Below are 19,481 nucleotides of genomic sequence, written 5' to 3'. Positions count from 1 at the left end.
GATGGGGCCAAGCTCTTTTCAGTGGTGCCCAGTGACAGGACAAGGGGCAATGGGCACAAACTGAGGCACAAGAAGTTCCATCTGAACATGAGGAAGAACTTCTTCACTCTGAGGGTGACAGAGCCCTGGAACAGGCTGCCCAGGGAGATTGTGGAGTCTCCTTCTCTGGAGATATTCAAGACCCGCCTGGACAAGGTCCTGTGCAGCTTGCTGTAGGTGACCCTGCTTCGGCAGGAGGGTTGGACTAGATGAACCACAGAGGTCCCTTCCAACCCCAACCATTCTGTGATTCTGTGAAGGACTCACCCATGTAAACACTAGGACCGATTGTGTTTTTAATACAGTGTTAATTTCTTGTTGTTACTGGGTGTGTCTGTGTCCAGTCCCGCCCCATCCCCTCCAGCCCAAGATTTCATTGAAAGAAAAATTATTTTGCCAAAGTTAGAACTGAAGTCTTGGCGAATATTTTACTAGTTGCACAGCTTGAAATGATAAACAGACATCATTTCCATTTGAAGAAGTGGCAGACTGGAAAAGGTGAAGGATAGCACAGCAAAAGCCTGAGGACAGATTTTTTCTACTCTTCCTTCCTGAGGAATTAAGAAAGAAGGAGGGAGGAAGAAAGATAGCTAGAGAAAAAATATACATATACTCTGCATTTAAATCTTAAATTTACAAGTGAAGAATATCTTGGTTAAAAGTATGATTTTTCACTTTTTATCATCTCTCTTCTCTTCCTTCCTCTAACACTCCCTCCCCCCTGTCAGCTCAATCTCTTTATGTGTGTGCAATGATAGATATCCCAGCAAGGCACCATCTTTGTTAGCATGGTCCTGAAGCTCTGCTAAGATGCTGTTTTCGGTGGAAAACTCTGCAGCTTTATAATATGATAGCTTTCAATATTGTTCCCCTAAATGATTCATATAATCGTTGTGGCTACTTGCAGGCAAAAAAAAGTCATCCATTATTGCCCTCAAGAACTGCATGACAAACCTTACTGACACTAAACACACATGTCACTCTGTAACCCATACACTGTTTAAATCACTAACATTTTGGACTGACTTCTAAGCAGTGATTCAGATAAGTCCTGCCCAGCTTTCCATGTTGATAACAGGAAAAAATGAGAAATCAGTAACATTAGACTCATTGTATTCTCTCAAAACCCTTAAAAAGCCGCACTGCTTTCCTGTTGCGGTTTTGTTGACCCTTCCTTGTTGTGTCCGTAGTACTGGAATATGCTCATTATTCACAGCCTTGATGACTTCTTCTAAACACACTTTCCTCAAAAGTGAATTAAGTGATAGTGAAATTTTCAGCACATGCAACTCTTTCCTAGGGTGCTGAGTTTATTGTTCTGATTCTTCAGAGGTTCCTGTAGACTGAAGCCTGAGGGAAACACACATTGGTGATATGCTCACAGAAAATGAGACACGGGAAAATCGCATTTGCTTGGCAGGAAGATGATTCTGAAGGATGATGGGATCAGCGGAGCTGCTCTCCCTTCCCAGGGGCAGAAGCCCCAACGTTCAACAGCTGGGAGGGAACCAGTGTCCCTCACTGCTGTCGGAATCGTGCTTGCATAACTTCTCGACATAAAAAGATTTGCCCCTTTGAAAATGAACAACCTCTGTTGGCCTTTTATTGTCTCAAACCCATCCACCTTGAACATGATTACTTAATTATATCCCAAACTGGGCAGACTGAAATCTCCTTTATGACATGATCCTTTTGGTGTATAATAGTCTTAACAAGCCTTAATTTTCCACTCTGTCTTCCTGTCATAGTTACTTACCACGGCTAAGAATAATGAGATAAAAATGTTAGGTGGAACAGCAAAAAGGGAAAAAAAGTCAGTTCAGAGCAATGCGCGTGTGGACTTCCCACAGAGGAATACTTAGTGACGTTCCTTAGGCACTTCTAAGGACTCAGCTCCTTCTCTGGACATCAGGTGAAGAAGGACCATATTGTCAGAGCTGGGGGTGTTATTGCTTTAATAGCTTTTTTTCTAGACATTGTCAGCCTGAAAGATATGGCTCGTACCTTCTGGCCCATGAAATCAAGGAAAATCTACTGATTTACTCTAGCAAAGGATTTTATTTACATACACTCACCCCATCATGACCAATTCACACAATTTTATAGTATGACCTTGAGTGTCTATTTGTTTTTTTAGTTTTTAGTTTCTTAACTTTCATTTTTAAAACAGAAGTTTCTAACTTTCATTGTAAAGAATATCATGAAAACGTTCTGAATGCACCCTGCTGGATTCAAAATACGGAATTTAAATTAAAAAAAAAGACAAACAAAAAAAACATAGTCTCAAATTAGGATTATTTTAATTTTAATTTTCAGACTTATAAGGCATTCTGGCACTTAGTAATTTTTTATTTTTTTAAGACCTGGTTCCTAACTTGTGGAAGGTTGGATCTGTGATTTGTTGAATACAACCATCAATAACTTCAATGTTGACGTGCTTAGGATAGTCATATTGCCACAAAGTTTTAAATTCAAAAGAACTCTGAAAGTTGGCTTTATTTTTTGCCTTTAATTTTTTTTTTATTTTTTATCTGTTTCACAAGCACAGACAGCTTGATTTTGTTCAGTGTTTTCTGTTGGTTTCTTATTACTCTCTAGTTTAAGGCTGATAAGTCCCTCCCATAGATGACTCTTGAATGACACTGTTTTATTGGAATGTAACAGCACATAGAGAATAAAAATCCTAGACAAGAAAAGCTGTTTCCATTTATGTGCATGTCTGTGCACACGTATACAAATTGTAACAAAAAAAGAGAAGATTCTTGGGGTCCTTATAGTGTGTAATTATTTATTTCTTTATTAGTGCCTTCATATTAAGAACTTAATTTTAGTCTTAACATGTAAGTTCATACTTACATGTCATAGATTGAAAGGACACAGTAAAGTGTATGGGGGCCAGGGGGGTACTGCCTCTTCCCTCTCTGGTGAGGGATACCTAGGTAGGCACAAAGGTGAGGATCTCTCACCAAACACTGAGAAAAGCCAAGTGCTACAGCATAAAGGCTGAAGCATTTTTCTCTTAGCACGTTTGCTCTGATTTGTGTTTTCAAACAGCACACGCAAAGAGTTACATCCTTCCCGAAACTTTACCCACCCTCACCACCTAAGTTTACCACCTTCAGGGTCCTGGTGCACCCCAGACCTTGGCTGCACAGCCCCAGGATGCATGAGGACATCTCCTTCTGGGGCTCCGCATCCCTTATCAGGGATGGTCCCTGTCTTCTGTGGTGCTCAAAAGAAGTCCTGTACAATTTTTGGTGTCTCAGGGGACAGTAGGTGAGGGTCAGAAGGCTGTTTGCATGCACCTTATTTCAGAATCGAGACTCCAATCTGCTTTTCATTAAACTATCTGCATGCACAAATATTTGCCTGAGCAGACTTTGGGTGCTACCCTTTGTGCCAAAAGGAGACATATCTCACAGCTCTTTATTCTTTCATGAACCTTCTTCTCTCTCCTGGCCACACACATTAGTCTTTTATGACCTCATCATTATCCCAAGATACTTAATATCTAATGAAAAAGATGTTTTTTAATATTGAGTTACACAGCTACTCTTGTTTGATGACTAGCAGTATTAGCCTCTCAGACACATATTCAAACTGTAGTGCCTCGTCCACTTGGATAAATGAAAAAATGCACTTTTTTTTTTTTTAAGTTGTCCATTATATTTAAGATAAATAATGTCCTGTCACAGAACACATAGACCAGAGTCTGGGTAGATCCCATCCGTGTAAGTGCTGGAAACCTTCTTGCAGGAATTTCCTTTAGTCAGCTTCTTTGCTGCGTGTCACCACATCATTTTTACCTAGAGGTACCCAGGCTGGTTTTGCCCTATGAAGCATCTGTGGTCTTTGGGGATGGAAATTAGAAGAAGCTACAGAGGACTTCACAGGCACTGCATAAACACTGTTTCCCTTTGTCTCTTTGCTGCCCTTTCCTTCGCTAGTGGGGTGGGGGCTGGCTGGCAGCACACATATAGCGGGAGGCACAGCACTATAGATTTCACCTGCAGTGCCTTGTTATACAGATCCACTGTGGCGTTCAACGCCTCTCTCTTCTGCTTGATTAAAGATAATAAAGGACAAGTCACTGACAATCCTTTGAGGCAGGGTGGTTTCTGGAGATAACTAGGGGATGGATTTGTATCATCATATTTATATTTAGCATTTGATTAGTTTTTGTTTTATAATTTTAGTGATATTTTTTAGTTTAGCTTATTGAGCATTAGAGCAACCCTCTCTCCAGTGACCTGTCTAATACCTCCAAAGCCCCACAAGGAGCTGTTGGGACACTAAAGACCATCAGTCCTTATGAATAATGCATCTATTTCCTACTGAGGCTTAAATCCCATTAATACTATAACATTATTACATCTCTTATTTACTCTTTTCTATCTGTGGGATTAAAGATTAATTCTTAACATTTTTTTCAAATTAAGAAGAAATCTCAGTAGGTCCAAAGCATTTCACATAGAATATACCAAAGTTATTGCCAGAAGAAGACTGTTAGAAATAGAAAGCAAATCATGAAATGATAAGAAGTATTCCAATCATGTGTGACAGGGATGGGCATTACAAAGTCCCACCTAAAAGTGCTCACTGAAATGCATCGAAACCCAGTGTTCTGCATGGTGATTTCTCATCCTGGCATTCCGAATGAGTCCATCTGTGACAGGCAGATGGGACTGAATGGAATTATGGTAAAATATCAACACCTTATCTGTCTGACCAGGAAAAGGAAAACCGCTGAGATCATCAGAATAGTTTGAAAAACTACTTTCTCTCGCTCTGGATGTGGGCAATTCCAAATGTGCCGTGGTCTAATTAGGCAGAAGCTGGATGGAAGAGCCTCTCTCCCTGTAGGTTCACCATGATAAGATCTCAGCCTCCCCTGCTTGTCTGACTACTACTGCTAATACTTCTGCTGCTGTTGAATAATTAATTATAGTGAGGATCTATTAAAGTCCAGTTGCCCTCAATGGGCTCTTCATAGTTAGTAAAACCAAATAAAAGAAAACCCAGAAGACTGAGTAACTTGCCTAGCGAAGCTCAGAATCTTTGACTATCACTGCATGTTCAAAGATAAATCTTATAAATGAAATAACATACAGAAAGGTGGAGTACATAAAATTCAGAAAAATACAGCTTTGCATGTGTAACTAGATTTTTGATATATTCAGTATCAAATACAAAAGGTAGAATGTTACAGGAAAAATATTTTGCTGTATCCAGTGTAGATCTGCTACCTTCCTGAATTATCACCAAGGTGTTTGTTATGTTAAAGAATTCAGCAAATGCATTGCCTTCCCCAGCCCCGTTAGATAATTTGCCTTTGCCCAGAACTGACCACACACTCTGCTTCTGAAATGCACAGAGGCAATAAAAAGAATATGAAGGTTTAGCAAGTGAGGCACTGAGGGACCAATATTCAGCAATGCTAATTCCACCTAAATTTATATTGTATTGAAAGAAAGTGCTGTTAAAGAACAGCTTGGCTTACATCAAGACATGTGGTTAGCAGATTACTTTCTATCTCCGCTCAAAAACATTTAGGGAATTTCTCATTAAAATTATTTAAAGTGAAACAAGTCAAATAAATCTACTTAAGTGTGTTATTGCATTGCCTCATTTGTGCTGAAAAAATGTTGCTTGTTTTTTACATTCTATTTTAACCATACATGTGAGGCTTTACTCTCCCATTAAGAAAATACATCACCTCCCAATTGCTTTCTATACCTCCTTAAATGCTAAATATAAACACATATACCATCTGTTTCCTATCATGATACCAATCCAATATGGCTGCACTAGACACCTCCGTATAATAGATCATCTTAAAACACCTTAGTGGTTTTGCTTTATGGAGTTATTTTTCCTGTGACAAATTATAAACCTATATTTCAAGAACATGACCAATCTGTAGCCTCAATTGCAAACTCTGAATTGTTTCTCTTTATTTTAACAAACTGCACTGGTTTGTGTCTGATGCAGCACTTTTTCTAAAGCCATAGGCCACATTTGTTGCTATGGTATCCTACAAATCCAGTTAATTTCTTCATCTGATAATTTCTCAGCTAATAATTTGTGAAGCATTCAGATTGAAAACATTACAATTTAATACAGTCACTGCTATAACTTATAAAATTATTATGTAGTTGTTGTGTAACTGAAACCGCAGAACAAATTACAAGGTTTATCATCAGTCTGCAATCAAAAGTAAATTTCAGAACAAAAACACATTTCTGTTAAAAAAAAATCAGCTTTGCAATGCTTGCACTTGTAAACTCTGGCTAGCAAATGTTCAATGGGAAATGGACAAAATATAGTCATAAATGTCATTGAATGAAAATTTGGTTCCGAATGGATTTCAAATGTACTTCCTCCTCGGGTGCAGCTCTGTGAAGAAGTGACTGTGTCTGGAGCAAGCTGAATTCAGCGAGGAATTTCTCCTTGACTTAAATGAGCTTTTGACCAAGGCCTCAAAATATTAATGCATGAACCTGCAAACCCTTATTTCCCAGGGTAGCTCCAATGAATCCTAGACTGATTAAAACTCAGTAGACCTATGTGGAAAAGCAATACTCTGTCTGCTCATTCTCCCTTATATGTAAGAGCTCAAATGGTTATGAGACAGTATTGCTACAGGTTTGATCAAAAATAAATGCCATATATCTAGGGACCATGAATAAGGGATGAAACAGCCCGCATAGAGGTAAAAGAGCTAAAGGGAGAAAAAAATAAAGATCCTGTTGCCTTGGACTGTATAATCTCAGCAGAGTTTCTTGCCATGTCAGAGGCTTTATTTCAGAAGTACCTGTTAATGCCTTTTGGCTACTCAATCCCATGGGACGAAGCAAAAGCAGGCAGACTTCTGTGGGGGCATGAGCTGCTCAGTAACCTCTTGTCACTAGAAATAAAGAACTGGAGCACTGGTATTGTTGCCTACTCTATAAACCAGTGCTACCCGAGGAAGCAAAGGTGGAAAATCTTGAGAAAGAAGTGTCACTGAGATTTCCTATCCGAGCCATTTTGTCTCCAAGGAATTTTTGAAAAAGGGAGGAACAAGGAGGAAATACAGGTCCTTTTATGCTTTAAAAGGCAGAGTGCAAACATTCTTTACCTGTCTCGTGTCCCCTCTCTCCCCCCTCCCCCCCACCTTGTGCAGTTAGATCTCCCCTTACTGTTTCAGCTTACCTTCACTCATCTCTCCAGACAAGGCTAAGGAGACCGCCAATGGATGGACCATGGAGCTTTCACAGAATCACAGAATCACAGAATAGTAGGGGTTGGAAGGGACCTCTGTGGGTCATCTAGTCCAACCCTCCTGCCGAAGCAGGGTCACCTACAGTAGGCTGCACAGGAACTTGTCCAGGCAGGGCTTGAATATCTCCAGAGAAGGAGACTCCACAACATCCCTGGGCAGCCTGTTCCACTGCTCCGTCACCCTCAGAGGGAAGAAGTTCTTCCCCATGTTCAGAGGGAACTTCCTGTGCTTTTTTTGTGCCCATTGCCCCTTGTCCTGTCACTGGGCACTACTGAAAAGAGCTTGGCCCCATCCTCCTGACACCCACCCTTCAGATATTTGTAAGCATTTATAAGGTCCCCTCGCAGCCTTCTCTTTCCTCTTATTAAAGATTGTCTCTCTCTGTTGTGTGAATAACTAAGATCACGTACTCCTTTGGTGCTGCGTAAATAACACTCAGCTACTTTTTGAAACAATCACCATAGTGTTTTTCCTTTTCCGTGTTTGTAATTTTGCTGCTGCTGTTTGTGTGACTTACAGAGGTTGGTTTTATTCCTCAGAGCTTTCAGTGCAATTAAAGAAAATAAAGAGTAAATGCTGAAGATGTTGAGAAGAATGGAAGAGGTAAAAAACACAAAGGCAGAGGTCCCATGAATGACTCCTAAAGAGGAAAGAATAAAATACAGCTCGTCTTCAACATGCTCTAACAGGCACAACTCTAGATTCAATTTGCCACAAATTATAATATGGTTTAGAGGGGAGACAGGAACTTCTAAACAATTTGAACATCGAATTTAAGGAAATAGCAATCACTTGTCTATTGTGAACTTCAAAGTCATGCTGTATTTATAATACACAGTTGTTCGAGTAAGTTGGTAAACTGTGATACAGCCTACTTGCACTAACCACTTGTGTGCCAGCATTTTTCACATCCAAGAGGAAAAAAAAAACAAAAACCAAACACCCAAACAGGTTCTGTTTTGGGATTTTAACTGTTTCATCTTGACCTTTGCATGCACATACGTGTGCCTAAGCGCACAAACATGTCATATCTAACCTTTGCAGCAAGAAGCTATCATGTTGGCTCACAGGCTCTGTCCTCGTTTTCACCTTGTTAACCTCAGCTGAAGTTGTTGGAACTTGCCAAGGCTACTAATCCAAGTCCATACCTAAGCCACCTGACTTCTGCACCCTGAAATTCACATTCCTTCCCATCTGCTCTGCATTTCAAAATCTAGAATTAAGCAAGCCTGCAGTAGATGTGCATGTTGAAATGCACTAACCATGAAATGGCTATTGCTTTCTGCTGTGTAGTTTCCTTGTTGCCCAATGGCTCTGTCACTAGCCTTTTTTTTTTTTCTCCTGAAAGCCACTATTTTTTCAGTACAATCTCTCTGAGAAAAAAAGAGGGTGGGAACTCAATAACATCCTTAGTAATGGAGTTATCAGGCCCTTTTTTTTTTTTTTAGAAGGTACAGTAAGACACAGCCCTAGATGACACACACCCAATAAACAGGCAAAAATTTGCCAATCCTTGCTCTGTATTACACACCCATTGAACATTTTGGGTGGAGAACCTCCAAGGTTGAGCTCAGTTCTTTAAAAATATTTCCATTTCTACATCGTATACAGACGAGGAGGCAAAATGTCACAGTCCCTAAATCTCAGTAGCCTTTTATATTTCTATTGCAACTGTAACTAAGTTTCCCAGAAGACATCTGTGTTCCATTGTGTGAGATATTGTACCAGCAGTAAAATTTAATATATCCCTCTCATTGCAGATCACAAATTTGCTTAAGTTGCCATCTCTTCCTCACCTATACAGAGGCATATTACCTTCTTGCTAGCCCACTGCAGGGCTAACTGAGGTAGGTGGCAAGGGTTTCTCCTCCCCACTACTTCTACCTCAATCTGTATTTATTGATTCTTTTCTGAATCATTTTGAGACCCTTTCTCATGCAAAACCATGAAATGTTCAATTACTGTGAACTGAATTCACGTGTTCAAAGTCAGTTACTCAGCATATAACTTTGCCATTTCTGCCAATGGTTTCACCTGATGCTTAAGGGATTTTTAACACCAGAATGAGCGCAGCAGAAGCCACAAGGCAACATTAAACAAGTTCTGCATGTGTCCCAAGCCAGCACACATGCTGGGCATGCTTTGAAGAGCTGTTGCTGTGAAAAACCGCAGTTCACAGAGGCTTGCATTCAGCTGATGGTCACCACCAGCATGTGGATCAGGTCAGCCCTACAGCAGACTTAGACCTGTGCGCCTCAGCCAGGCAGATCTCACGCGGTTCCTTCCCCACATTCCTTCCCACAACTGTGTCTTCAAGGTTTCGGGCTTCCTTCCCCATCAAGCAGGCAGTTCAAAGGCCCATGCTCTGCAGTAAAAGTTAAGGACAGGTGCCTCCAGCCCAGCCATCACCTTTCTTGTTTGTTCCTTCACTTTAAATGCGCACTGAACTGCCTTTCCCACATCAGAACTTGTCCTACGTGCATTCAAGTCTCCAGAGCAAACGATTTGGAATATAGGTGCAGTCTTGCAGTAACAATCATGTTAACTAATTACCCAGCTGAGACAAAAGATGAGTTAACAACAGCTTTTCAGATACGGAGGAACTTTAAAGTTTCTACTGCCAAAACTATTTTCTCATCAGAGCTTGCATTCCACAAAGCGACCTGACCTAAAGGTGTTTGTACCTGCGACCAGGTGACTCAAGGCAAAGTGTCAACAGTATTCGACATCGTATGCTGTGTAGGACGTCAGAGAGGAGAAAGACGAAATCAGACACGTGATGCTGATAAGAATTTCTTTTTATGTTATTCCAATAAAAAATACATTCATACAGAAATATAACAATCTTGCAAAAAACAATTTCAAATAAAATTTTGTAAAACAAAATTTTTACAAAAATCTTACAAAGAGATTCTTTAGATAACAGGGTGCTTCAAAAACAAAAACAGAAATTTCACTAATAGAAACTTTTTCTTCTTAAATTTCAAGCAAAAATGTTTTATTTTTTTTATTATTTTTCAGCTTGATTGAGGCTCAGTTATCACCTGAACAAAATGTACTTGCTTATTAAGAAAATTACAGGCATTTGACATATGGCACACAGCCCCACCCCATTCACACAAGTCTGATGGTATTTCACAATTGAGACAAGCCAGTGCAAGTTTAATTTTTTTTTTTGTTTGGGGTTGTTTTTTTTTTTTTGTTTGTTTCTGTTCACTTTTGTTTACTTTCTTGCTTATAAGAATTATGGCTAAGCCAAGGACAACGCAAACAAGGAGTTAAAAACACAACAAAACCCAACCCTAAATAGAAATCCATTTTTTAGGAAATTTTGTTTGTTTTGGGGAAGAAAAAAAAAGTGCATTTTCAGGCAATTTAAACCAAAAATGAAATGAGAATGATTTAAGCCTGTGTGTTCCTCAGAACCAGATCACTTTCATATACTCTTTTTTAAACCACTTATCTACATACATTTCCAGGAAGATATACCAAAATATTAGCATAGTAAGCAAGACCGATAATAAATAGAAAAAGAAACAGGTCACATGTTTCATTGAATCGACTGTAGTGAGCTGTTTTTAAAAAAAAAAAAAAAATACTGGTTTTGGACAGACTATTTCTATTCTAGTAAAAAACAGTCTTTATTTTAGCTGAACTATGCAAAATTAGAGCTCAACCACCACAACGACTAGCTCACTCACAGGTCCTCCAGCAAGCTGGAAGGCCAAAACCCAAGTGTACTTCATCTGCACACAGCTAATATTCTTTTAGCATGCCAATATTTGGTTCATATCATTCTTAAATGGCCACAGATAACGCTATTCCAGACAACCTAATAACTAGAAAACACAGTCAGCAGTCTGAGAAGGACTGAATGCCAACAAAGCCTTTAGCATACCATTAAGCTAAAGGTAAAGCCTCTAAAAATGCTAGATTTTAATTAACTGTATCTTTCATTTCTTTGTCTCCTTAATGACCGTATTGCGGGGGGGAGAGGGAATATTTTGGTGGGCTGTGGCATTTTCTAGCTATGTGTTCTAATTTTTTTCCTTTTAAAAAAAATATTTATATATTATCTATATATATACACACATACACAGACTGTACACACAAATATACATACACAATTATTTTTCTGCCCACTTTTAAAAAAAAAGTAATATAGCTTCTTTCTGTATGACCAACAGATAGCTAGATATATAGATGTGAAAGTTGTGCCTTTTAAGCAAATACATCTTTTAATACTTCTGTATCTTTAATATGTATGAAAACTTGACATATTAAGTACAGTTGGGGTGTGTATATACACAGTTGTTGTGCAAGGTCAATATAAAAAAAGTCTCAAGGTGGCAGAACTGGTCAGGTATTCAATTGGCATATGCATTATACTGTAACACAGTCAAATTGTCTTAAGTTAAACAAATACTGTACTGACATGAACGACTTTTCTCTGTATTTGTCTTTGTGAAGGAGGACCCTGGAAGTAACCTTTTTTCCCCCTCATATTATACATTTGATACAGTACAATGCCAGGTGAAAAGAGAGCCTTAATAAAGCATGCATCACCCATACCCCTGTATAAGACCCCCTACAAGAGAAGGTCACTTGCATAAGGCACCATTATTAAGGTCAACAGTGCATTAACAGCTAGAAAACCAGAAGTTAGTCCTCAAGGCATAAATAAGAGAAAAATTAGCTGCATGAGAAAAATCAGTTTCTAACCAATAGTGGTTTTATCCACCCAACAGAAAAAATTATTCATGTTCCATACATTATGTAACATTAGACCAATTGTATTTTAGCTGCTCTTAACTGGAATCAAAACTGCAGTCCTGATTAAAGAATGGAAAAGTATATAGTTCCCCAGAACCATGCAATAACCTTTGTATTATAATGAAAAGTTATAGTTGTGTTACATTTGTAAATACACAGCTTATACAATGGATTACAAATGAGCTCTGTAGCAAGTAAAACAAGCTACTTGACACATTGCACATTTAATAGCTGCACCAGACACCTAAAGCTCCTCTCACACAGGAATGGGGAGGTCCCCCATCTCCATTCTGGCATCCTGACTCGTTTTATTTCCCCCTTTCCCTCTCTGTTTTCCCTCTGAAAAGGTGCAGACACCCCTCCCCCCACCCCTTGGAAATGATTGGTGGTCGTCCCATCTCACGAGATATTCCTCACATACAAGACATTCAGACTATTTTTTTTCTCTTACAGTTATGAAACAACCACAAGAAAAAAAATGTGCCTCAGCATACAGTCGTCAAGAGATCCTCATCGCATACAGTCGCCCAATCATTAACATTCTCAGTGCACATGCTCACGGCAAAGGCTTAGGAGCCACTCAGAAGGTTAGATACCAGTGTATGAGTCCAGGAAACCCCAAACATCACGCACCGCGGTTGCTATGCCGTTTCTTACATGACTTATTAGCCCTCAAAAGACCTTCAAGGAAGTGAGGTCCTGGAGGCAACTGGGTAGGGTGCAAAATGGCATGCTTTGGCTGGAACACGCATCCCTCCACTCAAGGCTCTTCAACCTTGACGCCTCTTAGCCCGCAGGATTCACCTCTTGACCCATTCAGAGGTGTCTCTTCATGTGAAGGGCCAGGTGGTCAGACCTGGAAAAACACCTGCAAGGCAAGAGTCAGGTTGTGCGTTAGCCCACGGCTGCTGGCACGCACGACACCGTAAGCATGGCTGAGGGATCCCCCTGCCTTGCTCTGCTGCTCCAGAACACAGCTCCTGGAGGGGCGGTTTGGCATTTCGTGGATACAAGGGAGCACTCAAGGTGTCTGCGGGCACCCAGGAGCTCTGCAGGTGGGCAGTAACACTAGCGACTTCTCTACACTCATCAGCAACATCAGGCTACAAACCACATCCCAAAGATTAGTAAAAGAGAAGGGTTCTTCTCAGTCTAAATACACAATAATCCCTTAAAAATACCAGACACAGTTGCATCCCCAAATGATTCCTTCACAAGTGAAAAGGAGCCTAGACTGGCTTTCCAACAAGCATTAAAAATAACTATTTAAAAAGGTGCGTTTCAGTCACATACCTGTCACAGTGACTACATTTAAAAGGCTTGGCACCAGTGTGCTTTCTGAAGTGTCTAGTTAATTCATCACTTCTTGCAAAACGCCACTCACAGCCTTCCCATGAACATCTGTAAGGCTTTTCCCCTACAAAGAAAGCAGGTTACACGTTAGTCATGACTTCATTCAAAGAAAGATAAGTGCTATCCCATTCATTTTCTATGCAAACCTCCTCCACCCCCCAAAAACAGCCAAATTTATTTAACCTGTCTGAATGCTTCAGAACATACAGGCAAAGAAGGCTTGCAAAATTCATCCACGATTCCTACTTAATTATTTTGTTGCAACAGCACATCAAATAATCTCATTCTTATTAAAAAAAAAAAAAAGAAAGCGCTTAAACAGGCTCACGGGAAACAAAGAAATCCAACCTTCTCCCATTCCTGTTCACCCATAATGGCAGGCTTACTCCCAAACAGGTATCAATCGCCTCATAAAGGCGATTAAAGACAGCACAGCTAGCCTCCAAAATGCAATTAGGCTACTGTATTGCATCAAAGTCTTCTGTCACTCGCTCATCTGCATAACATGCAACCTCCTTTCTGCTGAGCCACGTATTCTTGGAAAAGCCTGCACACCACTTTGAACACTGCTATTTCAGCATTCAGGAAATACCTCTTCCATTCACAGGAACATTCTCAGCCAGACAGCACCAGGACAACAGTTCTGCAATACTTCTGAGGCTGGCAGCTATTTATGTCTGCTCAACCACCACGGTTTCAGTGGAAGTTGTTCTTTCCTCTTGAAATAATCTTGTTTCATCTGACTTCTGCATGTCTGCATGACAATGGGAGCATCCGAGCTTGCTCAGACTTCCCATAAAAGCCACAAAATGCTGAGCTCATAGGTCAAAATAGGACCTTTTCCTTGAATTCTCTTTCCACATCTTGGGGAAAAAAAAAAAACAACAACCCACATACAGGCCTTTGGACTGGTACACCAAGAACGCCAGGCCAATTCCTCATGTTAAATGATGCCTACCGAGCCAAGGCACAGCTCTACATACCTAACCACTGTCGTAATGAGAAGTCAAAAAATAATGCTCAGACAAGCAAATCAGCACACTACTTCAACCATAAAATATTTATAGAAGCCCTAAAAAGACTATCTTCCTCACTTTTCTTTCCCAATAACACACAGGATTGTTACTTTTAGTTCAGGATCCATAACAATAAAGTGCTGTTGCTCAGTATTTTGGGATGAAATTATACAGTAAAGCGTACATTAGTAGGTCCAATTAGGCAGACCTGTTAGAAGGACTACAACACACTGTGGCTTTCCAAGATTTTTGCCAGTAACGATGGCACGCCAGACTGTTAAGTGATTTACAACTACAGCTATACTTTAATCAAGGCCTGGGGATGTCTGGTTGAATAAACCCAGTGTAGACCCAGTGACAAAAACAAGTTCTTACACTATTTAATGATCTGATGAATTTTTGGATATGATGTTCCTTTTTGTTGCAAGAAAACCTCGGCGTGCTTTTGCTTTAGAAATAAATGTCAACAAAAGTCTAGCATCTATGTTGGCTAGACCTTCACTCCTGATGACCGCACGCTGCTGCAGCTTCCCAACTATCGCCTATTTAGACGAGTGCCTCCTATTTGCTATGACAGCAGCCTAGTCTACCGCCAACTGTCTTGGCTTCAGCTCGCTTACGAAGAGAATGAGGAAGTGATGTCGTCCATGCTGGTAAGCCTCTACTACTATTACATCATCTCTCCAAACCTGGGCTCCCACCCAGTGATTGTGTAACGCTGTGACACCACCACCATCAGGGGTATTCCCTACAGTAGTTGCCAACTCTTAATAAGCATATGGTTACTAACCTGTATGAGTGCGTTGATGTGCTTTCAGATGTGAACTTTTGGTGTAAACTTTCCTGCAACCGTTAAAATGACACCTGTGAACACGCCTTCTGCCATCTGGCGAGGTGTCACCACTGGCGGGTGTACCTTTTTCTGCAGTCTTTCCAGCGGTACCAGTACGAATTTTCCCCGGTGAATGCAACTCACCCGGCATACAATTCCATAGCTGGGAAGAAGGCTCCTTGCTCAGCTCAGGAGACGAAGGGGGAGTGGAAGTGACAGACGAACTCAAGGTTCCTGAACCGGCTAAAGCATCACTTATAGGGTCAGAGGTAAACTTTGTCGTGGGCGAGAGCTCCTCAGAGCTGTCTGAAGATTCGCTGCTCACGTCAGAATTCAAACTGTTGGTCTCTAAGTTCTGACTAGTAAGATTGTCCTCTTTTGGGACACACGTGTTCTTCAGTTCAGATTCCTCCTTTTTCTCACGTGCCAGAATAATTTTGGTCCAGAGATCCTCTTGGCTATCAAATTTGATTTCAGATGCAGAAACGTAACAGGGTTCACTTTGAAGATACCGTTCCAGCTCCAAACATGTCTAGGTGAAACAGAAGGAAGAAAAAAAGGGAAAAGTTACAAGCTTGCTTAAAAACAAACCCAATTGCATTTTACACTTCAAAAAGCATGCAGGAATGTAGTATGTTCGATTTGAGGTTTCTAGGTTCAAAACAAATTAAAGGCTCCTCCAGCCGTAACTAGGTGACTGTTACGATGAAAAGAAATCAGTTTTCAAGACCTGGGCAGGAGTTCAAACGCACAGCTGAAGGTGCAAGTCAGCTTTGGTTTCCAAAATAGCATGATAATGAGTCAGTCAAATTATCATCACCCTCATCATAAAATCTGTGCTTTCAGTAGGCTGACGTTGAAAAGGACCATAGAGAACCACAACAAATAATTACACTTTGCTTTTGCGCCTTGTCTAATTTCAGGTTGTTTTGTATCTCTCGTACAAACACGAGGCTGAAAGGACACAACTGAACACAATGTGCTCTGACACGCAGTTAAAACCCAAATGCTGTGTCAGAAAACAAAGCCACATTTCAGCATGGCTGCAGAGCTGCCGGCCCGTCTTCTGGGGACATCAATGGAGCAGCAGACATCCTCCCATTTCCTGTGCATGAGAACGCAGCACACTCGACTTTCAAAGAATGTCATTTCCAAGCGCGCTGGCATGCACGCCACATAACTCCAGCTGCTCCAGTGCATGTTTGGAGGAACATGGGGAACTTCAACAACAGAGGCGAGGAGAGAATAAAGTTCCAGAATAGAAATGTCCTATTCTATAGGATGCAAAACGGGAAATTACTCTGAGGTCCTGCTGGGAGTCCCACAATGAACAAGAACTTTATCTACTGGCCAAGAGTGCAACTGTATGAGTCATCTCTCTCTTTCTTTCACGCAATGCCAAAGGAGACTTCCTTTTAAAACCCTGACCATCTGCCAAGAAAGTACTCTGTTCAAATGGACATGCAACAGTACATGGACAACTTTACCCCTCCCTGAGCATTCCCCTCTACTCCATGAAACGAAACAAAACAAAAAACAAAACCACCCTAAATGGGTGAAACTGTGGTTTTCAATTTCAATTTACCCTGCTGACTTTCTAGCCATTTTCACAGAAACACCCCCCCCCCCCCCAAAAAAAAAAAAGAAGGTTATGAACTGTTATGGCAACAAGCTAATGTTTTGGGATTATTCTTTCCACTATAGGAAACGATCATACGGAAGGTTCGCACAGAAAATGGACACAGCAAGTTTCCATACCAAACTCTACTTATTTTAGCGAGATCATCTCTTCCAAGCCTGGTAGCAAAACCTGATCCCAAATGCCACACATTCCCCTCGCAGCCCCTTCCCATCTGTCCGAGAGCGGAGCAGCCATGGGAGCAGTTCCTTTCTCCCCCAGCACCGCTCAAGTAAACTGGGTCACATGTTCTGGCCAGGCTAGAAGCATGGGCAAAAATAGGAGAAAAAAACAAAACAAAACAAAACCAAACAACCTCAAATGCACTGCTACACACAATATTTACATATTTGTCTATAATTAGGTAACTGGGTTACGATGCATGTTAAAAACAAAAAAAGGTTTCGACAGGGTCAACACAATAGCGTATCGATTTTCCATGAAAACAGGTAAAAAAGCATTTATTAAGATCTTGTTAAACTTCCATATTCCCGGCTAATTTAAATTCCTCATTAGGCAGATTAGTAATGGGGGCTGGAGTGAAGCTGTCTCCGAGTTTAAATGCCTCTGAAGGCTACTGGGAACTAGGGCTGGCCCTTCGCCAAAAACCCAAATGCCTGAAGGAAACTACTTAGCTCCATTTCAATCACGTACTATGAAGCTGCCTCTTTGAACGGGGAAAGAGGGGGAGGGGAACAAAAAAAAAAAAAAAAAAGGCATTGGATACAATTAGTAGTCATGTGAAGGTTGTAACGCTTTGCATTTGAGCCTGCTGGGAAAGGCTGCCCGTCCGTCGCGAGAGCCGGCAGGGATTCGGTCCGGTCACCGGGCTGCGCGGCTCCCGGCCCCCCCGGGCAACGCAGAAATGTCAGCGGCCACCGCAGCCCCGCCGCCTGGATCGAACTGGGGGGGGTGGAGAGAGAAAAAAAAAAAAAAAGGAGGGCTGGTAAAAAAAAGGCAACAAAATATGTCCATGAAAGGGAAGGAGCCTCCGTTCTTCCTCCTTCCCGGCCGAGGCAATCAGCAGGAGGGGATCGCTGTCATATGACTGACAACTCACGGGCTCCGCAAAGCTCCCTGCGCTGGGAAACGGCCGCCTTACATACATACAAATATATATACACACACACAGAGATATGTGTGCGTATGCGTACATACACTCCTGTAGGGTTCTTTTTTTCCCAGCATCGCCAAGAAAAAAAAAAAATAATAAAAATGCTACAAAAACCACAGCAAGGGGCGAAAAGCAGCCCTCGGCCAAGGCAGGGAGCTCGGATGACAAGACCCGGCTGTGGAGCTTGGACCCGGTACAAGCGCCAAACTTTTGCCAAGATTCGGTGCGGAGCAGGCGGGAGCGGAGCGCCGGGCTCCGCGCGGCTGCGGGAGGAGCGGGGAGCGGCCGGGCCGGGCTGCTGACAGCCCCCGGCCGTGCCGCCGGACTGGGGGGGAGCGCAGGTCCTCCCGTCCGGCTCGGGACCTTCCCCGGAAAAAGCCGTCCTGTTGGGCACCGAGACACCTGCTTCGCAACGCCGCTGCACCTTCGCGCTCCGCGCTCCCCAGACTCGTCGCTGACACTTCGGCTGTTTTATTTTTTGCCTCCTTAAATCCGCTCATCCTTTAATACGGCTTTAAAAAAAAGAAACAACAAACCCAACCCGGACGACAACAACAACACGAGCACCGACATCCTGGTTTACCTGTTGCCAGTACTCCTCCAGGGACGGCAAGGCCGAGAAGTAACCCGTGTCGTGCACAATCTGGAGTTCCTGGAAGATGCTGCACATTGGGAGAACATCCATGTCGCGACTTGCAGCAACAAAGTCAGTGCTGGTCACCACGAACCACCGGCGCCTCCTCTCTGTGCAGGGGCTGCGGGGTATGCGCGGGGGGCTGTCAAACCCCTCCTCTGTCTCCAAGCCCCCCCCCCCTTCCTCCAGAGAAGAAAAAAAAAATAATAGCTGTATATGGACAGACAGATGTTAATTCCGTGAGGAGCTTAGGAAGGAAAAAAGACCCGAAGTTTCATGCAAAGTTTAATCGCACACAGCAAGGCAGGACGTCTCCCGAGGCGGCTCGGCTCGGCTCGGCTCGGCTCTCTCCTCCTCTCCTCTCCTCTCCCCTCCCCTCCCGGGCCGGCGGCGGACACTCGCGCGGGAGCGCACTCAATATTTGCAAACACGGCGCCGGCAGCGAATGTCACCCCCTGCCAAACTTCCCCGCTCAAAGCCCTGCCCGGCCGCGCCGCCGCCCCCGCCCCTCGCGCCCGCCCCCGCCCCGCGTGATCCCGTTACACCGCCTGCCGCCGCCGCCCAATCGCCGGCGCGCACCCCGCGCCCCGCGTGCCAATGATGTCAGAGCCGCCCAATCGCCGAGCGGAAGGCATCGCGGCTCCTCCTGGCGTGACCGAGCCTGGCCGTGACGGCTCCCGCCATTGGCCCGATTCGAAATTCAACCCCTCCTGATTGGCGAGCTGGGCGGCAGGCTATTTTTAGCAGGGTATATAAGGCCGGGAAGCGGCTGTTTTTT

General features: G+C 42.4%; 1 protein-coding gene across 2 annotated transcripts; it reads right to left on the bottom strand.

Annotated features, from left to right (window-relative positions):
• Window positions 1-10,083: 10,083 nt before the first annotated feature.
• Window positions 10,084-19,133, bottom strand: KLF6 (KLF transcription factor 6). Of its 2 annotated transcripts, none has more exons than XM_009945142.2 (4): window positions 18,653-19,133; window positions 15,236-15,809; window positions 13,370-13,493; window positions 10,084-12,944 (listed from the first exon to the last, which is right to left on the bottom strand). In XM_009945142.2, the coding sequence occupies exons 1-4, from the start codon at window positions 18,752-18,754 to the stop codon at window positions 12,893-12,895; spliced, it is 852 nt and encodes a 283-aa protein (XP_009943444.1). In that variant the 5' UTR covers window positions 18,755-19,133; the 3' UTR covers window positions 10,084-12,892. The 2 variants fall into 2 exon arrangements, with proteins under 2 accessions (XP_009943444.1, XP_075275825.1); XM_075419710.1 differs by having other exon boundaries at window positions 15,422-15,809.
• Window positions 19,134-19,481: the final 348 nt, after the last annotated feature.

Source organism: Opisthocomus hoazin, chromosome 4 (assembly GCF_030867145.1).
Source record: "Opisthocomus hoazin isolate bOpiHoa1 chromosome 4, bOpiHoa1.hap1, whole genome shotgun sequence".
NCBI classification, from domain to species: Eukaryota; Metazoa; Chordata; class Aves; order Opisthocomiformes; family Opisthocomidae; genus Opisthocomus; species Opisthocomus hoazin.
The sequence above is the reverse complement of the archived record's forward strand: the minus strand, read 5'-3'. Positions and strand labels throughout refer to the sequence as shown.

Excerpts from the sequence above, each read along its gene's own strand:
- KLF6 (XM_009945142.2), bottom strand. The coding sequence starts at position 18,754 with ATGGATGTTCTCCCAATGTGCAGCATCTTCCAGGAACTCCAGATTGTG. Across the intron at positions 15,810-18,652 it reads TGGAGGAGTACTGGCAACAG|ACATGTTTGGAGCTGGAACG; the intron begins GTAAACCAGGAT and ends TGTTTCACCTAG. Across the intron at positions 12,945-13,369 it reads AAATGTAGTCACTGTGACAG|GTGTTTTTCCAGGTCTGACC; the intron begins GTATGTGACTGA and ends CTTGCCTTGCAG.